The sequence below is a fragment of the Sceloporus undulatus genome, chromosome 5, assembly GCF_019175285.1.
Source record: "Sceloporus undulatus isolate JIND9_A2432 ecotype Alabama chromosome 5, SceUnd_v1.1, whole genome shotgun sequence".
Lineage (NCBI taxonomy): Eukaryota > Metazoa > Chordata > Lepidosauria > Squamata > Phrynosomatidae > Sceloporus > Sceloporus undulatus.
The window spans coordinates 40,084,270-40,103,660 of NC_056526.1; the positions used below are offsets into that span (position 1 = coordinate 40,084,270).

Sequence of the window (19,391 nt, forward strand, 5' to 3'; positions counted from 1 at the left end):
CTGCCAAGCTACCTTGGATCCCATTTTGGGAAAAAGGTTATGTTATAAATGCAAAACAAGGAGTATGTCCAACAAGTAATGATAAAGACTTTTTGATAACTGAATAAACATGATGAATATACATTTGTTCTTGCTACATCTTGTTCAGTAATTTTAGTGGGAAAAAATAACATGTCACTCACTTTCCCATACTTATGACCGCAAATTTATAAAATTATTATGTGTAAAAGAATCCACGCTTTTTAAAAGCATGACCAAAAAAAAAAGGATCGCCTAAATTTATATCATGCCCTTTTAAATTCCTTGTTGTTGTGTCCTTTCAAGTCATTTCTGACCTATGGCAACCCTAAGGCAAACCTATTAAGAAGTTTTCTTGGCAATATTTGTTCAGAGGAGATTTGCCACTGCCTTCCCCTGAGGCTGAGAGAGTGTGACTTACCCAAGGTCAAACAATCCATTATTTAACTAATTCTATTGTCTTCTTCCTTTCTCAACTACCTTAAGTAACATGTTGTGCCTCTCTCAGAGATGCTAGCAGGGCTGGAGTGTTTGGGGAGAGATTCCTCTGCAGCTCAATTGGTGCCTCCTGAGCAATTTGCACAAAAGAACCGGCCTCCCTAGGTCTGGCAATGGATACTGAATGACTGCTTCAGGCAACGTTGATTACTGTGAGAGGAATCCAAACCAGCTCAGAGATTCTGCCCTGTTCTTAAGTACTCATCGACATATCCCCTGTTGGTTTTGGCTTCCCAGCTTTGGACTGATACCTTGGCTCTTAACTTCTGGACTGCTAATCAATCACACGGCTTCCTATTTTCCAAGTAAATTGTAAGATTAATGTTTCAAGCTTGCTGGTGTAACACCACTGGGTACTTGGATCACTGTCATACAGCAGTAAATGGTACTGATGTTTAGCAAGGATAAAAACAGGGTGTGATCTCACTTCAGTCTTGCATGGTCTACTTTTTTGTTAAGCTCCATTGATGAGTTTAAAATTTGCATTTCACAAACTAAATCCAATTGCAGTTCCAAATACAACATACCCCAAGAATTAATGGGATTTACCAAGTGTTGAAGTATTCAATCATTGAGTCAATGGGTCTATTCTAGTCGGAAGGAGTAATTGGATCCAGGTCAATTACTGCATACTCAAGATCTCTACAAGATGACCTAAATTTTGGCTAAAATTTCAGATGCATCACAATATGGAGTATACAGGGCTAGATAAATCCACCCCAGTTCAGTTAGATTTACACCATAGCTTATTGGCATAGTATTGTAGCCATGAGCCAACATTCCCAGTCTTGGCTAGAATGCTAGCAACAAGCAGATACTAGATGGTCTACAGTTTATTCTGGCATAAAGGACAGTAAGAGAAGAATTTAGTTATTGGCTTAATTGCAACCAGACTAAATAATGATAATACAAAATATAAGAGAAGCCCAACATTGTTTTGACAGGATTGCTCGGAATGTGGTAACATCTCCATAACATTACATATGATTTGTGAAGTCAAAGGCTTTCAAGGCTGGAATCCAGTTTTTTGTGGGGCTTTCGGGCCATGTGGCTGTTTTCTGGAAGAATTTATTCCTGATGTTTCACCCGTATCTGTGGCTGGCATCTTCAGATATGCCAGCCACAGATGCTGGTAAAACATCAGGAATAAACTCTTCCAGAACATGGCTACATAGCCTGAAAATCCCACAAAATTCCATATGATTTTTGCTTATTTACAGCATAACCTCAACTATTTGGCCCTCCTCAATAAAGCATTCTGAAAAACAGGTTATTAAGAAAAAGCTAAGACTGTTTATGTTAAAATCCAAAATACACACAACAGAAGAAGATAATCAACTCTACCTTTTCTAGCTTTTGGTGAACATCCCCTCTTGTTGTAATTTTTACTTCAAATTCTGCTTCATATTCTTCTCCCGTATATCGACGACGCTTTGAATGGACACTATCCATATCTTCTGACTTGGAACGCTTTCTTCTTGATGCTTCACCTAAAATTTATGCATTTTTATTAAATTTAAAATACTTCAGCTGCCTACTTAAGAATGCAATCTTCAGAAGGTGGTTTCCATGACAAAAATAAAGTATCAAAGCATCTTATCATAATGAATGTTAGAAAGAAGGATATTGCAAACTAGCAGTTAAGTAATCCTGCAGTAAGTAACAGAAATCAGATCTGAAATAGGAAGGACATCTATTATATAAATTTTAACATATATGTTCACTAAAATTAAACTAGACATAAAATAATGATGGCAAGCTTAGCTAAGAAAGATATTACAGTTAGCCCACGCCATACATGCATATATGTTTCACTTCCATGGCTTTCAGCATATGCTGAAACCACAGGAAAATCTAATGAATGGCGCATGCGACTGTGGCGCGAGCGCTGCATGCACGCACCCCATTATTTTCAATGGGGCGCAAACATACGTAATTTCCCCCCTACACGGGGGGAGTTCCAGAACGGATCCCCCCACGTAAGGGAATGGACTACTGTACCGTATGTGGGATTAGACACGGTACAGGGATATATTGCTGGGGAGAATAGTAGCATCAAGCAGACTAAATATGATACTTTCATGTAACCTGGTGTGGTTTTTTAGTTTTTGTTTAACATTTATCAATAAAAATTGTATATGTGACACACAAATAATAGCTTGAAGACATATTACTGGAGCCATCTGGTAAATCTACAGTGCTATATAAATAATAATAATAATAATAATAATAATAATAATAATAATAATAATAATAGGTTTTGTTGTCGTAACCTATCCATTCTGTCATTTACTATCAACTTGACATAGAGATACTTTATCAAAGTACAAAAGTACTTTGTGTTGTGGTCTTGCATAATCTGTAGAATCAACAGCAAAGTGACAGCTAAGGCTGCTGTCACATTGATAAATAAAACAAATTGACACCACTTTAAACTTCCATGGCTCAGTGCTATGGAATTCTGGGATTTGAAGTTTGGTATGGCACCAGGACTCTTCACTGCAGAAGGCTAAATATCTCACAAAACTACAAATCTTAGAATTCCATTGCATTGAGTCATGGCAGTTCAGTGGTGACAAACTGCCTTATTTCTGCAGTGTGGCAGCAGCCTGAGAAATCTGAAAACTAGAGGAACCAACTTTGCCCCTTTAGCAAGCCTTCCATGTGCCACCAAAAGCAATAAGCATACATACCCAACACTGAATAGCCATTTCATGGTTGATGGAGAACACGAGAAGCCTCTGGCTATGCCCCTTAGGCAGGTACAGACCAGTGACATCAGATGGCAGAAGATGCCATTTGCATCTGACTATGAGGAATAGCCAAACACTTCTCTAATCCCTCTCCCTGCTCTAAAGCAGCTACAGAATGGCTGTCCGGGGGAGGGGGGGGGTGTAATGCAGCAAAACTGTGAGTTCTCAGGCATTCTGCTGGGCAATATAGGAACCTGCCCAATACTTACTTCTTAGGTATGAAGAAATATTTAAATTTCTAGACAAAAAGGAAACAAAACTGCTCAGCAATTACCTATGAATCTTCAGGACAACTGCAGAGGACAGGGACTGGCTTAGAGCCATTAAACATTTATAACAACTACTGGGGCAATGGTGATGGAGATAAATATCATGAGGCAATATATACCTTTCTGCAATATACAGAAATGCTTCAGTGGGAAAGAAAGCTAGAAAGATTCACTTTTTTTACCCCACTCCCACCTGAATGAATCCCACTTGCTATATAGGTATCACTCTGGGGATGACAGGGTGTACTCAGCCTAAGCCTGTTGGCTTGCTGAACAGCACTGCTACAAACAACAGTAAGGGAAAGTTGTGCAGTGGAAAGGACTCCTCCTTACATTCTGTACTATCAAGTTCTTGTTTCAGGGTGGCTAGAGTTTCAAACAGGACCAATGCTATTTGTGGCAGGGTTACACTAATGTTTTGCTGAAAGTTCCACTGACCTATAATACAGTATGACCCCTTGCATCCACAGGGATCAGTTTCCATGGTTATGGCCCATAAGTGAAACAGCAGTTATCACTGAATGTTATATTTCCACTGGATGTTGATGACAGAGTCACCTTGGAGGACACCTTCAGATTCCTGAAGTGACATTTTACTCCCTGGACGCAGGTAAGTGAAATCATGGTCACCAGATACAAGGATCATATTGTACTTTCAAACAGAGACTAAAAGAAAAGTGCAATTTAATTCCTTCCAAAATACGATTCTGTCACATTTTGTAAGGAATTAAGTATGCCTGCCATACATACTTCTTTCTGGAGGTTTCTCTTCCTCATTGTGCTCTTTTTCTTCCACTTTGTTCAATTCTTTTTCATTTTTCTCTTCTTTATCTTCTATGAGAAAGACAAAACATTTAATCTTATTTAGCAAAATCTCTCCAATATGTTTTAAAGAGATTTTCACAGGTACTTCTATGGCTGTATACATAGATCGGTACAGGCAGCTAACCAAGAGAAATAAACTAAACCTTTTAGTTCAAAAATCCAAAGATATCAAACATTTATATTTTAACCCACAACATTTGATGAACACACAAATGTATTTAATTATACAGGGGTACCCCGGGTTACGAAATTAATTCGTTCCGCCGCCGCTTTCGTAACCCGAAAATCTTCGTAAGGCGAAAAAGCCATAGGCGCTAATGGGGAAAAGCCGCGATTTCGTGCGAAATAGCGCCGAAAAGCACCAAAAAATTTTTCGTAACCCGAAATAACCTTCGTAACCCGGAACAGTTTTTTTAAATGGATTTTTTTCGTAACCTGGAAATTTCGTAAGGCGGCGCATTCGTATCCCGGGGTACCACTGTACTATATTTAAAATTAAAAATACTGACTTAACCACTGAGTTAATTATACATTTGTATTTGAATTTCAGGTGTCTACTTAAAAACTTGCATGTTTTAGCAAGATAGGATTTGAGTTATATTTATTTTAGCATTTGGAAAAGGATAAAATTAAAGGTGTATTTGCCACTTCAAACAAAGATTTGTGGAATTTTTATTCAGTACAGCTCTCATTTGTAACTCAGAAGAGTTCTGTGACATCATGAAGTAGAGATAACTAGGAACACAGGTCACATAGATACAGGATTCACTTAGGTTATATATTTCGAAATGCCCAAATTTCTTTGAGAGTAACAAATTTTATAGCTGGCTATAATGTACTGAATTTTTTGGGAAGAAGCCAAAGCTAAGGAACAGTAATTCCACTTGGTTAGCTGGATCTCTGTTTAAATATGTAACAAAAGCAGCAGTGGTTGCTGGAATCACTGGTCACAGAGTGAAACTGTCTTACTCTTATGCTTATTGGTTGTTGTTTTTTTTTAAAGAACACCCTGTATTGAGTGAGTTGTGGGGCATTTTCTGAACAAGGAGAAACTGAATGTACTATGAATTATACAATGTATTAAGAGACAGCTATGTTTAGTGTCAGGATCAGAGCTAGAATTAGGAAATAATGTACATATCTAGTAATTCCTCACTTCAACAAGATTCAAATCTTCCCCTCAATAAGGCCAACCTAATGATAGCTAGAATCACTTCTGATAAGCTTAAACATGGTTCAATGAACAGCAAGGCCTCTTCCATCTCATTAAATTAGACTCATAAACTATTTCAATTTCCTTGTCATTAACATTGAATATATGTAAATCCTCTAGGATAATTATTTTTGTTTTCTTAATGTTCAGCAGAATGCCTGTTTTAGCCCTTTCTTCTTTGACTTTCTTTAGCAATTGTTTCAAGTGCTTGCTGTTTTCTGCTAGCATTATGGTGTCACTTGCATGATATTCCTTCTTCTGATCTTCACTTCTCTTCCTCCAAGTCTAAACCTGGTCTACGTATGATGTTTTCTGCAGACAAGTTGAACAAATATGGTGATAGAATGCAGCCCTCTCTGGCCTCTTTCCAATTGGGAACCATTTTGTTTCATCGTGTTCTTTTCTAACAGCAGCCTCTTGTCCGGAGTACTGTACAGGTACCCACTACATCAGGACAATCAAATGTAATGGTACCCCATTCTTTGAGAACAGTCCCTAGTTTTTCACAAAGACATTACAGTGGGACCTTTTTATCTGCTGAGGTTTGGTTCCAGGATCCCCTGTGGATAACAAAATCTGTGGATGCTCAAGTCCCATTAAATATAATGGCAGAGCAAAATGGTGTCCCTTATATACAATGGAAAATCAAAGTTTGCTATTTGGAATGTATAACTTTTTTGAATATTTTCAAGCCATGGATAAAAAGGGCTGACTGTACTTTTCATGTTGACAGTACTTTCTGCTACAGTTTTAGCTAACTGTCATATATAAGGCTGGGATGTCCATTGGTGTGCTATCCCCAAGATATCAATGGAATTTGACAAGATGTATGAGAGTCTTGAAGGACCATCTGGCTGGCATTCCTGCCAAAATCCTACTTTACTTTACTTTTTTGAGTTGGTTAATTGATACAACTTCTCACGAGAACATGCCAAAGCTTCAAGATCAGGGGAAGGCTTCTTCTTGGTCCTGTCAACATCAAAGGCTCGCTTGGTGAGGGCACGAAAGAGCACTTTCTCAGGGGCTGCTCCCATACTCTGGAATGCCCTTTTACAGGAGGCTGGCCTGGCCTTCTCCTTGCTTTTCTTTTGCTGGAAAGCAAATATGTTTCCATTCAAGCAGGCTTTTAAAACATAATCACTCTCAGTGAGGCTTCTTATTGAGATGTATGCTGTTTTATTTATATTTTTAACTTCTGTATTTTTAAACATAATTTTATACTGTTTAAATTAAATTATTTTAATTGTTTTTTTTAAAAAACAGTATTAGTAGGTTTTAACCACTTTTATTTGTGAGCTGCCTTGGGTACCACTCCAGGAGAAAAGTGGCATATTATGTTAATAAATAAAAGTGGCCTGTCCTGTTATGTATAATTTTGATAATCCCTTTGGTTTATTTGAGAAGTAATGATATTGAAGCATACAGAAAAACAAAATCAGGGCAGGAGAACTCTGTATTTTTAACTTTGTTAGCCGCCCTGATTGTTCTCAGAGGGACGGGATACAAATAAATATTATTATTATTATTATTATTATTATTATTATTATTTACATCAGCACTATGAGCTTATTGGCAAGCATACTCTACAGCTGTGATCCTAGGAAAGGGTTACTTTGTCAATGTGTTTTCAGCACGTGATCCAATTTTAATGGTTCAGAATCTTTTACAGATGGTTCCACAAATGAGAAATAAAGGAAACTTCTAATGAATGTTATAAAATGTTTCCTAAACAGTTTGAAGGTAAGTATGTTGAGAAGTCTTGTAGCACTTTTGAGACTAAGAGGGGAAAAAATTGGCAACGTGTGCTTTCAGAGACAAGTCTACTTTGTCAGATGAAATTTTGAGGATAAGTCACTTGTATCTGCCTTGACTTAGACACAAGTATTTCTCCAATATAGTCAGAGGCTTTATCTATACAGCATAAAATTCAGTTATGGCTTGTAAACAGTGTCTGGAGAAGCGAGGTCTACCACACGTTAGTCTGGCCTCTTCCCCTTCTGACATGAGCAACTTGACTAGTTAGTCGGGTCCAAAAAGAAGAGAATGTATCTTTGTGAAAGGAGCAGTCCAAGACACCACACAAAAGGCTACTCCTAAAAAAGATCTCTCTGGGCCGCCTCAAACTCTCTTTGGCCAGATTCATGAGCATGCAATAACTGTTCAGGTTCTGGCATTCTGTTCAGGAGTGTTGACTCATCAAGCTTTGACAATGAAAGCCTAAGTTACGAAGTGGATTAGAGTAATCTTCACAAGTAGGGCTAAGTACACCAGTTGTAACCTCTTTTTGGACAAAGACAGCCCAGCCATTGTTATCTCTGTGTTAGTAAATCAAGACTAGAAGACGTAATGGGTGGCAGATATGGTGTCTTTGCTCAGGAAACAAGGCATTCCTTTTATTTTATTTTTCTGTGACACAATTTTTTAAGATCAACCTTTACCACAATCTAATATGCAATCAAAGATAAAGAAACCATGGGGAGGGGGATGGAAAATCTTTATTACAGTCATAGACCAGCACAGATAAACAGGGAGATACAGAATAAAAGAAGGTAAAAACAAAGCCTAAAAACAGTATTTAAAGTATCCTTTCAGATTCCAGTATAGCAATACAAGATTAATACTAGTGTGCTGTGGAGCTCATTGCCTGGCAAATTTTAATTGTAGCTGCACAAAATCTGGGAACATGTTGTATTGAGGTTGACATATGAAAGCAGCAGAGAAGTATCAAACTGACTGGTGTGTACTTGGTATTTATGCAATAAAGGTGAAATAAGGCTGTGGCAGATGTCCCTGTAGTATGAGCGCTGGAATAGTACATGCCCTGTTGTCTCTACTTGGCCAGAGTCACAGGGGCATAGTTTGTCTGAGAAGGGGATCTTCTTATATCGGCCTTCAAGGACAGCTGAGGGAAGGGAATGAGATCATGCCAAAGTAAAGGCTGTCCGACGTTTAGCTACTTTGAGTTTTGCTAAGTACGACACAGGTGATGCCAAATATCTATTGGAGTCACTAGCAATAAAATTTGGGGCGTTAACTAGATCTAATAGTCACTCTATATCTACCACCCATTGTCTGATAGTTGCTCTAGCCTTTTCATATCCCAAGTCAAGCTCAAGATCTGGAGAAAAGCCCAGTGAAGACATTTTACTCATCACCATTTGTTTCCACATACATCGGAAATCATCAATCAGGATTAGTGGAGCAAGGCTGGTGGGGAAGACGGATAGTCTAAGCCAGTAACTGAGTATAGTCACCCACACTCTGGCCTCCAATTTCATAAAGGCCGACTCCAGTCTCAGAGTTGCATCAGAGACACATTGGAGCTTGGAATGCTGATCTTAGTCATTTGGATTGTACAAGTTCTATTGGTATAGAGTTGGGGAGGGGTCCCAGTTGGGATCCGTAACAGTTGTGGAATTGATTTGGCCTTGAAATGTTTGAGTGCTACCAGTATATAATCCTCATCATAAGAAATCTGAGCATGGTTGAGGTCCACTGTGTGTTACCAGCAGCAGCATACTCTCCATGCGCTTTCCTACTAGCAGTAATGTGAAAGATTACCCCCAGATAACTGAAACAGGAGACCTGTTCGAACTTGTAGCTATTTATACCCCAGTTATGGTTCTTGGGGCTTTTAGGAAATGCCACAATTTTAGGGTTTTTTAAATAGTTGTGTACTAGCTGGCCCTCTCTGCATTGCTATATTAGTGCTCTTTTTATTTATTATTTATTTCCAGGAGTTATATCCTGCCTTTATCCCACAATGGGATTTTTGGACCAATGGATGTTCTTGAAAGTACTGCCGCATCATCTGCATAGGGCAGAGCTGAGATATGCCTTCCCTCCAGTTTCAGAGGATGGAAGTTGGTACAGTATTGTTGAGATGACCTGCCATGTCATTGATGTAAAAGTTGAACAAGAGTGGAGCTAGAATGCAACCTTGCTCTACGCCCTTCTCAGTGATAATGACATTGGTGAGATCAACTAATACAAAGTAGGGCTCTGCCCCCCAATCCTGATATAATGGGGGGGGGGGAGAAGAGTTTTAAAAAAAATTCTACCATTACAGATCCAAATAAGTAATGCCACTAAAATTGCTAATAGCCATAATCACATATTATTAAATCATTAGATTTCTTACTACTCAGAAAGTCCAAAATGGTTTCTAGTCTTTCAAAAGGTCTTCATTTGACTTCTCCTTTAGAACCCACCCATGCTAATTTGGCTATTTAGGCTAACTCAGGAACCTTAATAATCCATTCTTCCATTGTCAGTGCTTTAGTGCATTTCCAAGTTTGAGCAAACAGTATTCTTGTTGCTATTCACATATATAGAAGAAATGATGTATATTTACTATCCAGTAATCTTTTCCCATAATGCCATAAAACAAAAATCTTTCTGGTGACATTATAAAATTTATTTTTACAAACCTTCTTTATCTCAACATTAATTTGAAACGTTGTGTCCCATTTATGCTCCATCCCCAGCTTAAATCCCCTTAATCCAAAATGCTTGTGACCAGAATTGATTTTTATTTTTAAAAATTTTATTTTTGAATATTGGAATTGCTTATAAGTCCATAATGGAGTGTAGGAGCACTGTGCCTATAATAGAGGAAAATACTTTTGAGTGACAGGGAACACAGAGTGACATATATTCCATGGGACAGTGAGTCAGGAGCACATGACATGATGCCAAGTTGCAGCAAGGTTGCATTATGCTATGTGGCACTGTGTGAACCAACACACTATATAAGTGGACCAAGAGTGTGGGTTAGTTGGAGTGGTTTGGAGAAACAGTATTTGATTGGAAGTGTTGGGGAGTCAGTGTATGTAAATATTGTTGTAGGAAATCACCAGTTCACTTGCACCTCCAATCGCCAGTCAAAGTAAGGGTACGTCTTGTACTTGGTCTTGTAAGACTAAAGCTGTTGACCCTGGCAGAGCAGACTAGGTTGTTTTATAGTCCCACTCAAGACCAGAAGGCCAAACTGTTGAAACAAGCCAGGGAATAATACTACCAATTCCACTTTGGGTTAAATCCATGCTGCAAAAGACCACATTACCTGTCAAGAGTCATTCCTCTTCTGCCTAAAATGATTATGTTGGATTTGTCACAGGTTTCGTCAGGTATTTCTATAATGAAATCCCAACTAGAATGTTGGTTAAACATGAATCTAGCTCCTCTGCAGATGATATCTGTTCCTTTATGGAACAGTTGTTTTGGGGGAGGCATATATCTTTTTAAGAAAGCAGTAATCTTTGCTGCTAAAGAACAAGAAAATTGTAGCATCCAATCACTAATGTGCCTTTGGGATACAGACATTTTTTGCTGATATTGCGTTAAATAAGGTTATGTTGTTTCATTTCTTAATTTTTTGTGAAATAATTTTTAGTACAAGGCTCTGAAATATGAGTATGGTAGTACACTGTGAATAACCCTTATCTGGAATTCCAACCTCTGAACTACTTCAAAATCCAAATCTTTTTGAGTTAAGACACAAATAGTGTAGTATAGACCTTAGGAATATGATATGCAAAAACAGATGCAAGGATCTATGAAATGCAGGAATCCACTCCTCCCCACATTTCACAGATCCTCAGTTTCTCTCCAGCCTCAATGCATATATGCAAGTGTAGGTATTCCAAAATCAAAACAAACATACAAACAAAAAAACTGATACAGAATATTTCTAATCCCAAGCATTCTGGATAGGGGATATTCAATTTATATATAGAAGTCTTAAAAGTCTTAAGTTAAAGAAAATAGTAACCACTGTTCTATTTGTGGCAATGGGAAATCATTTCAATCACATTCAGACAGTGTTAAAAGTACAGACTATTTCAGTTGTGCTAGGAGCCAGACAACAGGAATATAATCCTTTATTTCTCCTGTGTATCCCACACATATTTGATATTACTGATTACATGATCGTTCTAAACTGTTCAGAACCCAGAAGTTGTGGGTCAATTATGTGACCACACGTTCTCTGAAGATGTTGATATTCTGTCCCATGTTCCTTGGGAGTTCCATGATATACCCAATATTACTGAACATTTACAAAAGCACTGGACAAGACTTTCTGTTGGAATGCTATAACTGAATTTTTCAGTATGTGAGAACATAAAGTTCAATTTTCATTCTCTGTTTATCTCAGAGAATCTGGGAGCCAGTACCAAAGCTCTTTAATGTACTAACTATAAATAAAGCCAAATCTACTCAACTTAGATAGAGAAATGGGTAGCCCTCCTTAACACATTTCCTGCCGTCAGGTTTACATACTGGGATATGCTCTTGCTTCTAAGTTTTAGTTCTTCATGTTCAGTGGTATCTATATCAGACTATTCATCAGCTCTATCTAAGATGCAAACAAATTCCTTTCTGGAGAACAGGGATGAACAGGTTGCTTACCTGTAACTGTGGTTCTTCGAGTGGCCAACTGTGTCCTCACACAATAGGGTTTGTGCCTGCACAGAGACTCCACTTGGAAAACTGAAAAGCTGAGCAGATTAGCAGGAAGCTCATCTACTGCTGTGTACTAAGCATGCCCAATCCTGCCAATCTAGCTCCACCTCCAGTTCAAGTCTGCCACAAGAATAAGCCGGGACCTGACAGGGGAGGTAGGGTGGGTTCGTGAGGGCACAGATGACCACTTGAAGAACCACACTTACAGGTAAGCAACCTGTTCTTCTTTTTCATGGTCTCTGTGCCTCACACAATAGGGTGACTAAAAAGGTTATCTGTGGCAGGTGGGAAGGTCACTGCAGAATAGAGGACAGCACATCCAAAACTGGCATCCCAACGAGATCTGGAATCAAGCTGGTAGTGCCAGACAAACATAGAAGGCTGAGAGCATGTAGCTTCTTTGCAGACATCAGGTAGAGGAACACCTCTGAGGAAGGCAGCAGATGAGGAGATGGCCCTAATTGAGCGTGGGCACACACCAACAAGAGGAGGGCATTTGGCAAGTTCATAAACCAAGAGAATGGTCTGTGCAATCCACTTTGAAAACTTTTGTGAAGAAACAGAATGGCCTTTCGTAGGTCCACCATAACAAACAACTTGCTGGTCAACCTGAACTCAGTGGAATGTTGAAAAGGCCAAAGCATGGTGGACATGGACAGTGTGCAGAGTCTTTATCAGAGGTGTAGAAGGGTCTGGATAAAAGTGGGTAGCTCAATAACTTGAGCAAAATGAAAAAGGGATACCATTTTCGTAAGGAAGGAGATGTTTGGTCTAAGGACCATCTTTTCTCCATGGAAGGTCAGGAAAGGCTCATCAGAGCGTAGTGCAGACAATTCGGAAGATCTACTAGCCGAAGTAAGAGTCACAAGAAAGGCTACCTTAAAAGAAAGGAGCCCAAGGGAGGCTGTGTCAGGAGCATGTTGAAACAGGTCTGATAAAATGAGAATGATGTGGCCACTAGGTGGAGCTGTTGTGCAAGTTATTTACAGCTCTAGTGTCAGTTATATATGTCAGCATTTAAACAGTGCATCATTGGAATGCTGATGCAACTGTCATTCTCAACTGTCACTGAGGGAGAGTGAGACAGTTGGTCCTTCTGAGAGAGTGTGTGTGTGTCAGTTATGACAGTTGGTGATAGAGTAACTGCCTCTCTGTTTGTTGTTATGGTTGCTTGGTTGGCAAAGTAACTTATTTATTAAAGCCCTCGTGAAGAGTGAAGGCTTGTTAGTGTCGTTATTTCTCAAGCCGGGAGCTCAAGGCTGTTTGCAGTGGTGAAGGAATTTTTCCTTCTTGACCTGAATACCTTTGCAGACATTTCTTCAAAATCCTTCTTCCTGGCGTCATGTTGACATGGTTCAACTCTGCAGGTGGCCGTGGTGGACACAGTGCGTCTTTCCACGCCCCAACAGGCTGATCCCATAGGCTCAAATGGGGGTATCATGAGTTGTGTGAGTACAAGCGAGAGTGACCATGATGGGGCCAGTGAATGTATGAGAGAGTAGAGATGACGAAGGCCCTTGAAGAATCTCTTGAGAATAGGGTAAGTGAAAAGTTTGGAAGATGGCAAACCAGGAGGTTGGTTAGCAACATGGCTGACAGATAAACCTTGTGAGTGGAAAGGGCCTGATCATGGAGGTAGAGGAGAAAATGCAGAGCTGTGGAGAGTTGAATAGGTGAGGAAGGCTCTGCTCTAGCCTTGGCAGTAAGGTGCTACTAGGATTGCACTGGATCCATCATCTTGGCCACAACCCTTGCCACTAGGGGAACAGGGGGAAAAGCATAAAGGAACTGGTGGCTCCAACTCAAGAGGAAGGCGTCTCCTAGTGACCTCTTCTCTTGGCCTGCTCTGGTGCAGAAAAATGGACACTGAGCATTCACCGGGGGTATGAAAAGATCCAGTTGAGGGTCCCCAAATGGGACGTGAGGAGATGAAAGGCATCTGGTGACAAGGTCCACTCATGTTGCAGGGTGTTGTTTCGACTCAGAGTCTGCCAGGACATTGTTTTTGCCTGCAAGGTGAACTGCTACTGGAGGAATGGAATGGAGGTGACACTACCTCCAAAACTGGAGGACGAATCACAAAACACTGGAGAATGAGCGTCTCCTTGTTTGTTGATGTAACAGACTACAGTGGTGTTGTCTGTTATCACTTGGACCAAAGCCTTGATGACTGCTAGCACTGATGTGCATCTCCATCTCGGAAGGAGTCCAATGGCCTTGAATACAAAGATCCTTCTAATGTGTGTCCCAGCCTGTCATGGAATGTCTGTAGTCGCCATTCTGGAAGGTTCTGGAAGTTAAAAGGGCATTCCCTTCAGAATGTTGGATGTGATTAACCACTAATGGAGAGAGGCTCATACCTCCGGGAGAAGGGTGAGCCTCTTGGATTATCTGTTGTGAAGATGATCGAAAACAGAGAGAAACCACATTTGGACAGGACAAAACTTAAGCCGAGCTAAATAGGTCACAGCCTTGGTGGAGGTCATCAGGCCAAGCAGAGGTTGTATGTCCAAATGCTGAGGGGCGGCTGAGATGCAGAACAGCTTGGAGGTGGGACCACAGAGTATCTGCTCTCTGAGTAGTAAGCAGGCGCAAGCCATGCCTGAGTCCAGAGAAGTCCCAATGTATTCTATCACTCTTGACAGTTTCCAGAATAGATTTGGAAAGGTTGACTGTGAGGCCTAGGTCATTGAGGAGAGATTGTTGTGCACATCCTGGAATAGTTGTGTACGGGAGGAAAACACCAGCAGCCAGTTGTCGAGGTAGGGAAATATCTTGATTCCACATATCCGTAGATGAGAAATGACCACTGTCATGCACTCTGTGAACACTCTGGGAGTGGTGGAGATGCCAAAGGACAGGACGTTGTATTGATAGAGATCTCAGTCAACAGCAAAATGGCGGTGTCTGCAATGTTCAAGTCGAATAGGAATGTGAAAATAGGCATCTTTCAGATCGATAGACGCATACCAGTCTCCTCGGTGGAGAAAGAGGGTAATGGACTACAACGTCACCAGTTTGAATTTGTGTGAAGTGATGTAGCTGTTCATGCTCCTGAGATCGAGGATAGGGTGAAGACTGCAGCCTCTTTTTGGCACTGTGAAATATTTTGAAAAGTAACCATCCATCCTGCATCTGTCTGGCATGCGTTGGATGGGACCTTTGTTGAGAAGGGAGCAAATCTCCTCTTGTAGAGGATGGGAGGAGGGAGTAGAACGAAAGATGCCAAGCGGTGGAGTACTTGTAAACTCTATGAATTAACTCAAACGGATGATGGTAAGAAGCCAGGTGCCTGTGGTAATTTGGCACCAACTGTTGTGGAAGCAGTAGAGTTTGGAGGAATGACGTGCTGACAGCAGGGGAATTGGCTGAAGGGGAGGTGATGTCCTGGAGGAGTAGCCATGGTTAGCGCTTCAGAGCCACAGCACCAGATATGACTTTGGCAGCACAATCTACAGAATACTTGGCCAAGGTTATTTGCTGGTTAACAAGAGAAAGGGCCTCAGATTAAAAAACAAGAGCAACTGCACTTTGATCCTTTGAGAGATTAGGGATAAAGGAGGCCATACGATCCCATAGATTTCTTTGGTAGGCTCCCATGCCAGCTTGCATGTTTCCCACTTTAGCAGAGAGAGCAGCTGAAGAATAAAAGCTTATCCCAAAAATGTCCAAGCATCAACCTTCTTTGTCCAAGGGGGCAGAGTGGGTTTTGCCAGAGGACTTGGAGGTGGACTCAACCACTAACGAATGTGGAGTGGGATGAGTGAAGTGGTATGGAGATGTGTCTGGTTGAACCTTAAAAGGCAGGTTTAACTCATGAAATATTCATGACATCAGAGAGGGAAGTCAGAAAGAGAAGAAGAGCTGGAGACACAGGTCTGTTATCTACTATCTGAAAGACAGAATCTCTCGCCAGTTTGGGAGGGGTTTCAGCCTGTAAATACAAAGCATGGGTATCTGTGCCATTACGTCTGAAAAGAGTCATACATCTTCAGTAGGTGAATGAGTGACAGTGTCTTCCACTTCTTCCTGAGGTGACTCAATCAAAGGAGAAAGAGACTTAAGTGATGTCATAAGCTGATTCCCTATGTAGTCTGTTGTGGTATGGCAGGAGTGGCAAACTGTTGGAAAATAAATCCAGAGGAAAATGTTCAACGTGGGTGAAAGGTGACTGGGGTTACTATAGATCACCTGCAGCCATGATGACTGTGCATTTGGGCTGTGCTGAGTCACAGGCTGTGACATCATCTTGGTTAGAAAGTGTTAAATCACCCTGCACAGGGGACATGTATATATGTTGCACACATCAGAAAGAGGCTGGGCTAAGTGGCCGCATGGTGCCTATGTATATAAGGGAGGAGCCTCATTGTACATTGTGGCTTGTCAGTGTGATGGTGTGTCGGAGTGTCGTTGGTGTAATGAGAATAGCTTTGTTGGAGAAGACAAGCTTATACACTTTGGAACTTCAAGTAAAGAGCCTCATTAAGAGATATCTGGTTAGAGTCTCTTTTGTCTGCTTCTGGAAGGGGAGACGAGTTCTCCCACCTGCACACAGCTCTGTATCACTTTTCAGGTGGTTTAGAGAAGAAGTTTAGCAGTTACACAGATCTCTTGTTGTCCCCTCGTGTTCAGATAAGACAATAGAGACACCTGAGGGAACAGGTGCTATCACAGTGGGACAAAGGCTGCCGGTGAGGGACAAAGACTGCTGGTGCCGAGGTCCGAAGTGATGAAGGTGGAGGACTAGAAACAATCACAATGGTTCTAGGTGGAGGTGAGCGCCCCCCCCCCCCCCGGTCAGATTGATGTTCTCGATGGCATTCGGATTGAAGGTCCTCTAAATGTTGATACCAAGAAGGATCTTGAGGAGAATGAGATCGAGAGAGGGATTGAGAGAATGCTTGGTACAGAGATGGAGAAAGTAATATGGCTCTCTGTGAAGGTATCAATCCCGATATGACTGGGAATAGGACCGGTATGAAGAAGGTCGCTCTTCTAATAATCTTCAGCCCAATACCACTTCAAATAGGAGCTGGATGTGAAGGGCAAAAGACAGGAGGACGATACTGAGACATCAGCCCTGTCTTGGGTGGCGTAGGAAAATGATGAGATCGAGCCAGAGAAGTCTCCCAAGGCAGAGGAGGCAGAAGTGAGAAGGAATGCTTGCATGCTCACAGAGGAGAGGTGAAAATTTGAGACTGTACAGAGTTCGGGACCAGTGGTAGCAGTGATACCGTCAGCAATGGCATGGACACAAAATGACTAGGTTGCAAGGTCGATGTCGTAGCCACACTCAAAGATGTCGAGGACAATGGCTCCAATGTTAAGTGCAGTGATGGGACTGAGTCAAGAGGCTGGGCCAGTGGCACGGTAGGTGGGAGTAGAAACACCATGGTGGTTTCAAGGGTTGCTACCAGTGAGATTGTCTGAGCTGGAGCCGATGTCAGTAACGAAGGCAGAGGTGATCTTGCCAGAAGGCTCCTGCAGTACCAACTACTGATTGACAGAGAGATCAATAGGGTTTTGTGAAGCCATAGATGAAGTTAGGGCAGAAGTACTCGATACCGAGGGTGTCATTAACGAGGCACACATGGTTCGCGTCAATGTTGGTGTCAATGTCAAAGATGGTGCAGGGGATACTGACTTTTTGGAAAGCTCAGAAATCTGTGGTAGTTTGGAGATGGGAACCAAGCCTAGGGGAATTTGTTGGGAGAAAGATTTCTCAGCCACAGAAAGGGAGCATTCCCAATGGAAAAGTTTTCGACACTGAGCTCTACTGCATAAAGTTTGAGAGGTGAAGGAGCAGCAGACAGAGGAGCAATCAGTAACGTGGGATTCTCCCAAACAAAAAGGGCATTTGGAATGTCCATCAGTAAAAGCGACTTTCCTCTTACAAGAAACACAAAGTTTAAAAAGCGAATTGGAGGCTATAAGAGGCCTGGAACTTGGGCACCCAGCTGTGTGAAAAACAGAGTAAAAACCGAACCAAAGCGCTAAAAAAAGTAGGCAGCTCACACTAACAATGAAAACAAAGTTAAAGAAAATGAAAAATAAAAATGTACTGTATCGGAGAGGTAATTCAGCAAGAGAAAGCAATCTGAGCAGCTTCTCTTTAGGAGGACAAAAGAAAACTGCAGGGGGAGCTAGACTGGCAGGAGTGGGCATGCTTAGTACACAGGAGTGGGTGGGGCTTCCCACCAATCTGCTCATCTTTTCAGCTTCTTGAAAGGAGTCTCTGGGCAGGCACAAGCCCTACTGAAGGCACAGAGACCATGAAGAAGAACCAACTACTACTACTATTACCCCTGTAACCTCAATAACTGACCTGTAACCATCCCATCTGATTTTGGAAGATAAGCAGGGTCTGGCCTGGTTACTGCATGGATGGGGAACCACCAAGCAATATGAGATGCTATAGGTGATAATAGGGAGGAACGAACTGACAAACTATCTCTGTACCTTCCTTGCCAAAGAAAGCCCTATGAAACTGAGTTGCCATAAGCAGAAGGTGACTCGAATGCACATAAGCATCTTAAAAGAAACACATCTGCAAATAAAATGCAGCTAGCCCCTTTTGGAAGGTGAAATGCTGTATCTAAAGAAGATAATACCTGATTTCTTCTTATTCAAAAAAAATGGTGCTGACCCATAAAATTCAACTTTGCACTGAAGCATTCCCTGAACGTAAGAGAAAGGTAGGAATGCACACAGAAGCAAAGAGGCAAAACTTACCAGATTTTCAGTATTTTTATTTCTAATGGACACTAATGGGTTTAGTATGTGCTCTATAACTAATGTTGGGGGAGGGGGGGGTTGAAGAAAAGGCTCAAACACAGCAAATTCTTCCCAAGCCACTAAACGCACAATAAAATACAACAACAATAAAGTTGAACATTATGGACAGTTTGTCTGTTAGTACTGTCACACAAAAAAGAACCACACTGCTGAGATTCACCTTTCCCAACCTTTGCAAGCAAAAGCGAGGAAAGGAGACTCTGCAACTAATCTAATTATGCCACCTGGCTACCTTCAAATATTTCGTAAAGCTAAGAATTATCTTGCTGATAGCAACATATTTTTTGTCTATCATCTACATGTTGTAACTGGAAGAAATCACTGGACTATAATTCAAGAAACATAGGCAGTCATCATTAACATAATTTTTTAAAATTTAGGAAAGCCTTCAGAGTCACTGTGAGTTTTCTCAATAAAGTTATTGTAGAAACAGGACTCTCCGGTCTTGAGGAAGTGGCCCATCTATACCCAAGTGCTGTGCTCATAATATCATAATTACATTTAATTTTTACAAATACACTCATCCCTTCAAATTTGCAGCTTTGATTTTTGTGG

The 19,391-nt window shown here is 40.9% G+C and overlaps 1 protein-coding gene across 5 annotated transcripts in view; it reads right to left on the reverse strand.

The window, feature by feature from the left end:
• Positions 1-19,391, reverse strand: part of LOC121931628 (activating transcription factor 7 interacting protein) — a 113,462-nt gene that overhangs the window by 37,098 nt on the left and 56,973 nt on the right. For 4 of the 5 annotated variants that reach the window (XM_042469599.1, XM_042469598.1, XM_042469600.1 and 1 more), the window contains 2 exons: positions 4,289-4,372; positions 1,861-2,006 (listed from right to left, as the gene is read on the reverse strand). In XM_042469599.1, coding sequence (XP_042325533.1) covers positions 1,861-2,006; positions 4,289-4,372 — 230 coding nt within the window. The remainder of the gene's footprint in view (positions 1-1,860; positions 2,007-4,288; positions 4,373-19,391) is intronic. The other variant, XM_042469596.1, reaches the window with a different exon arrangement.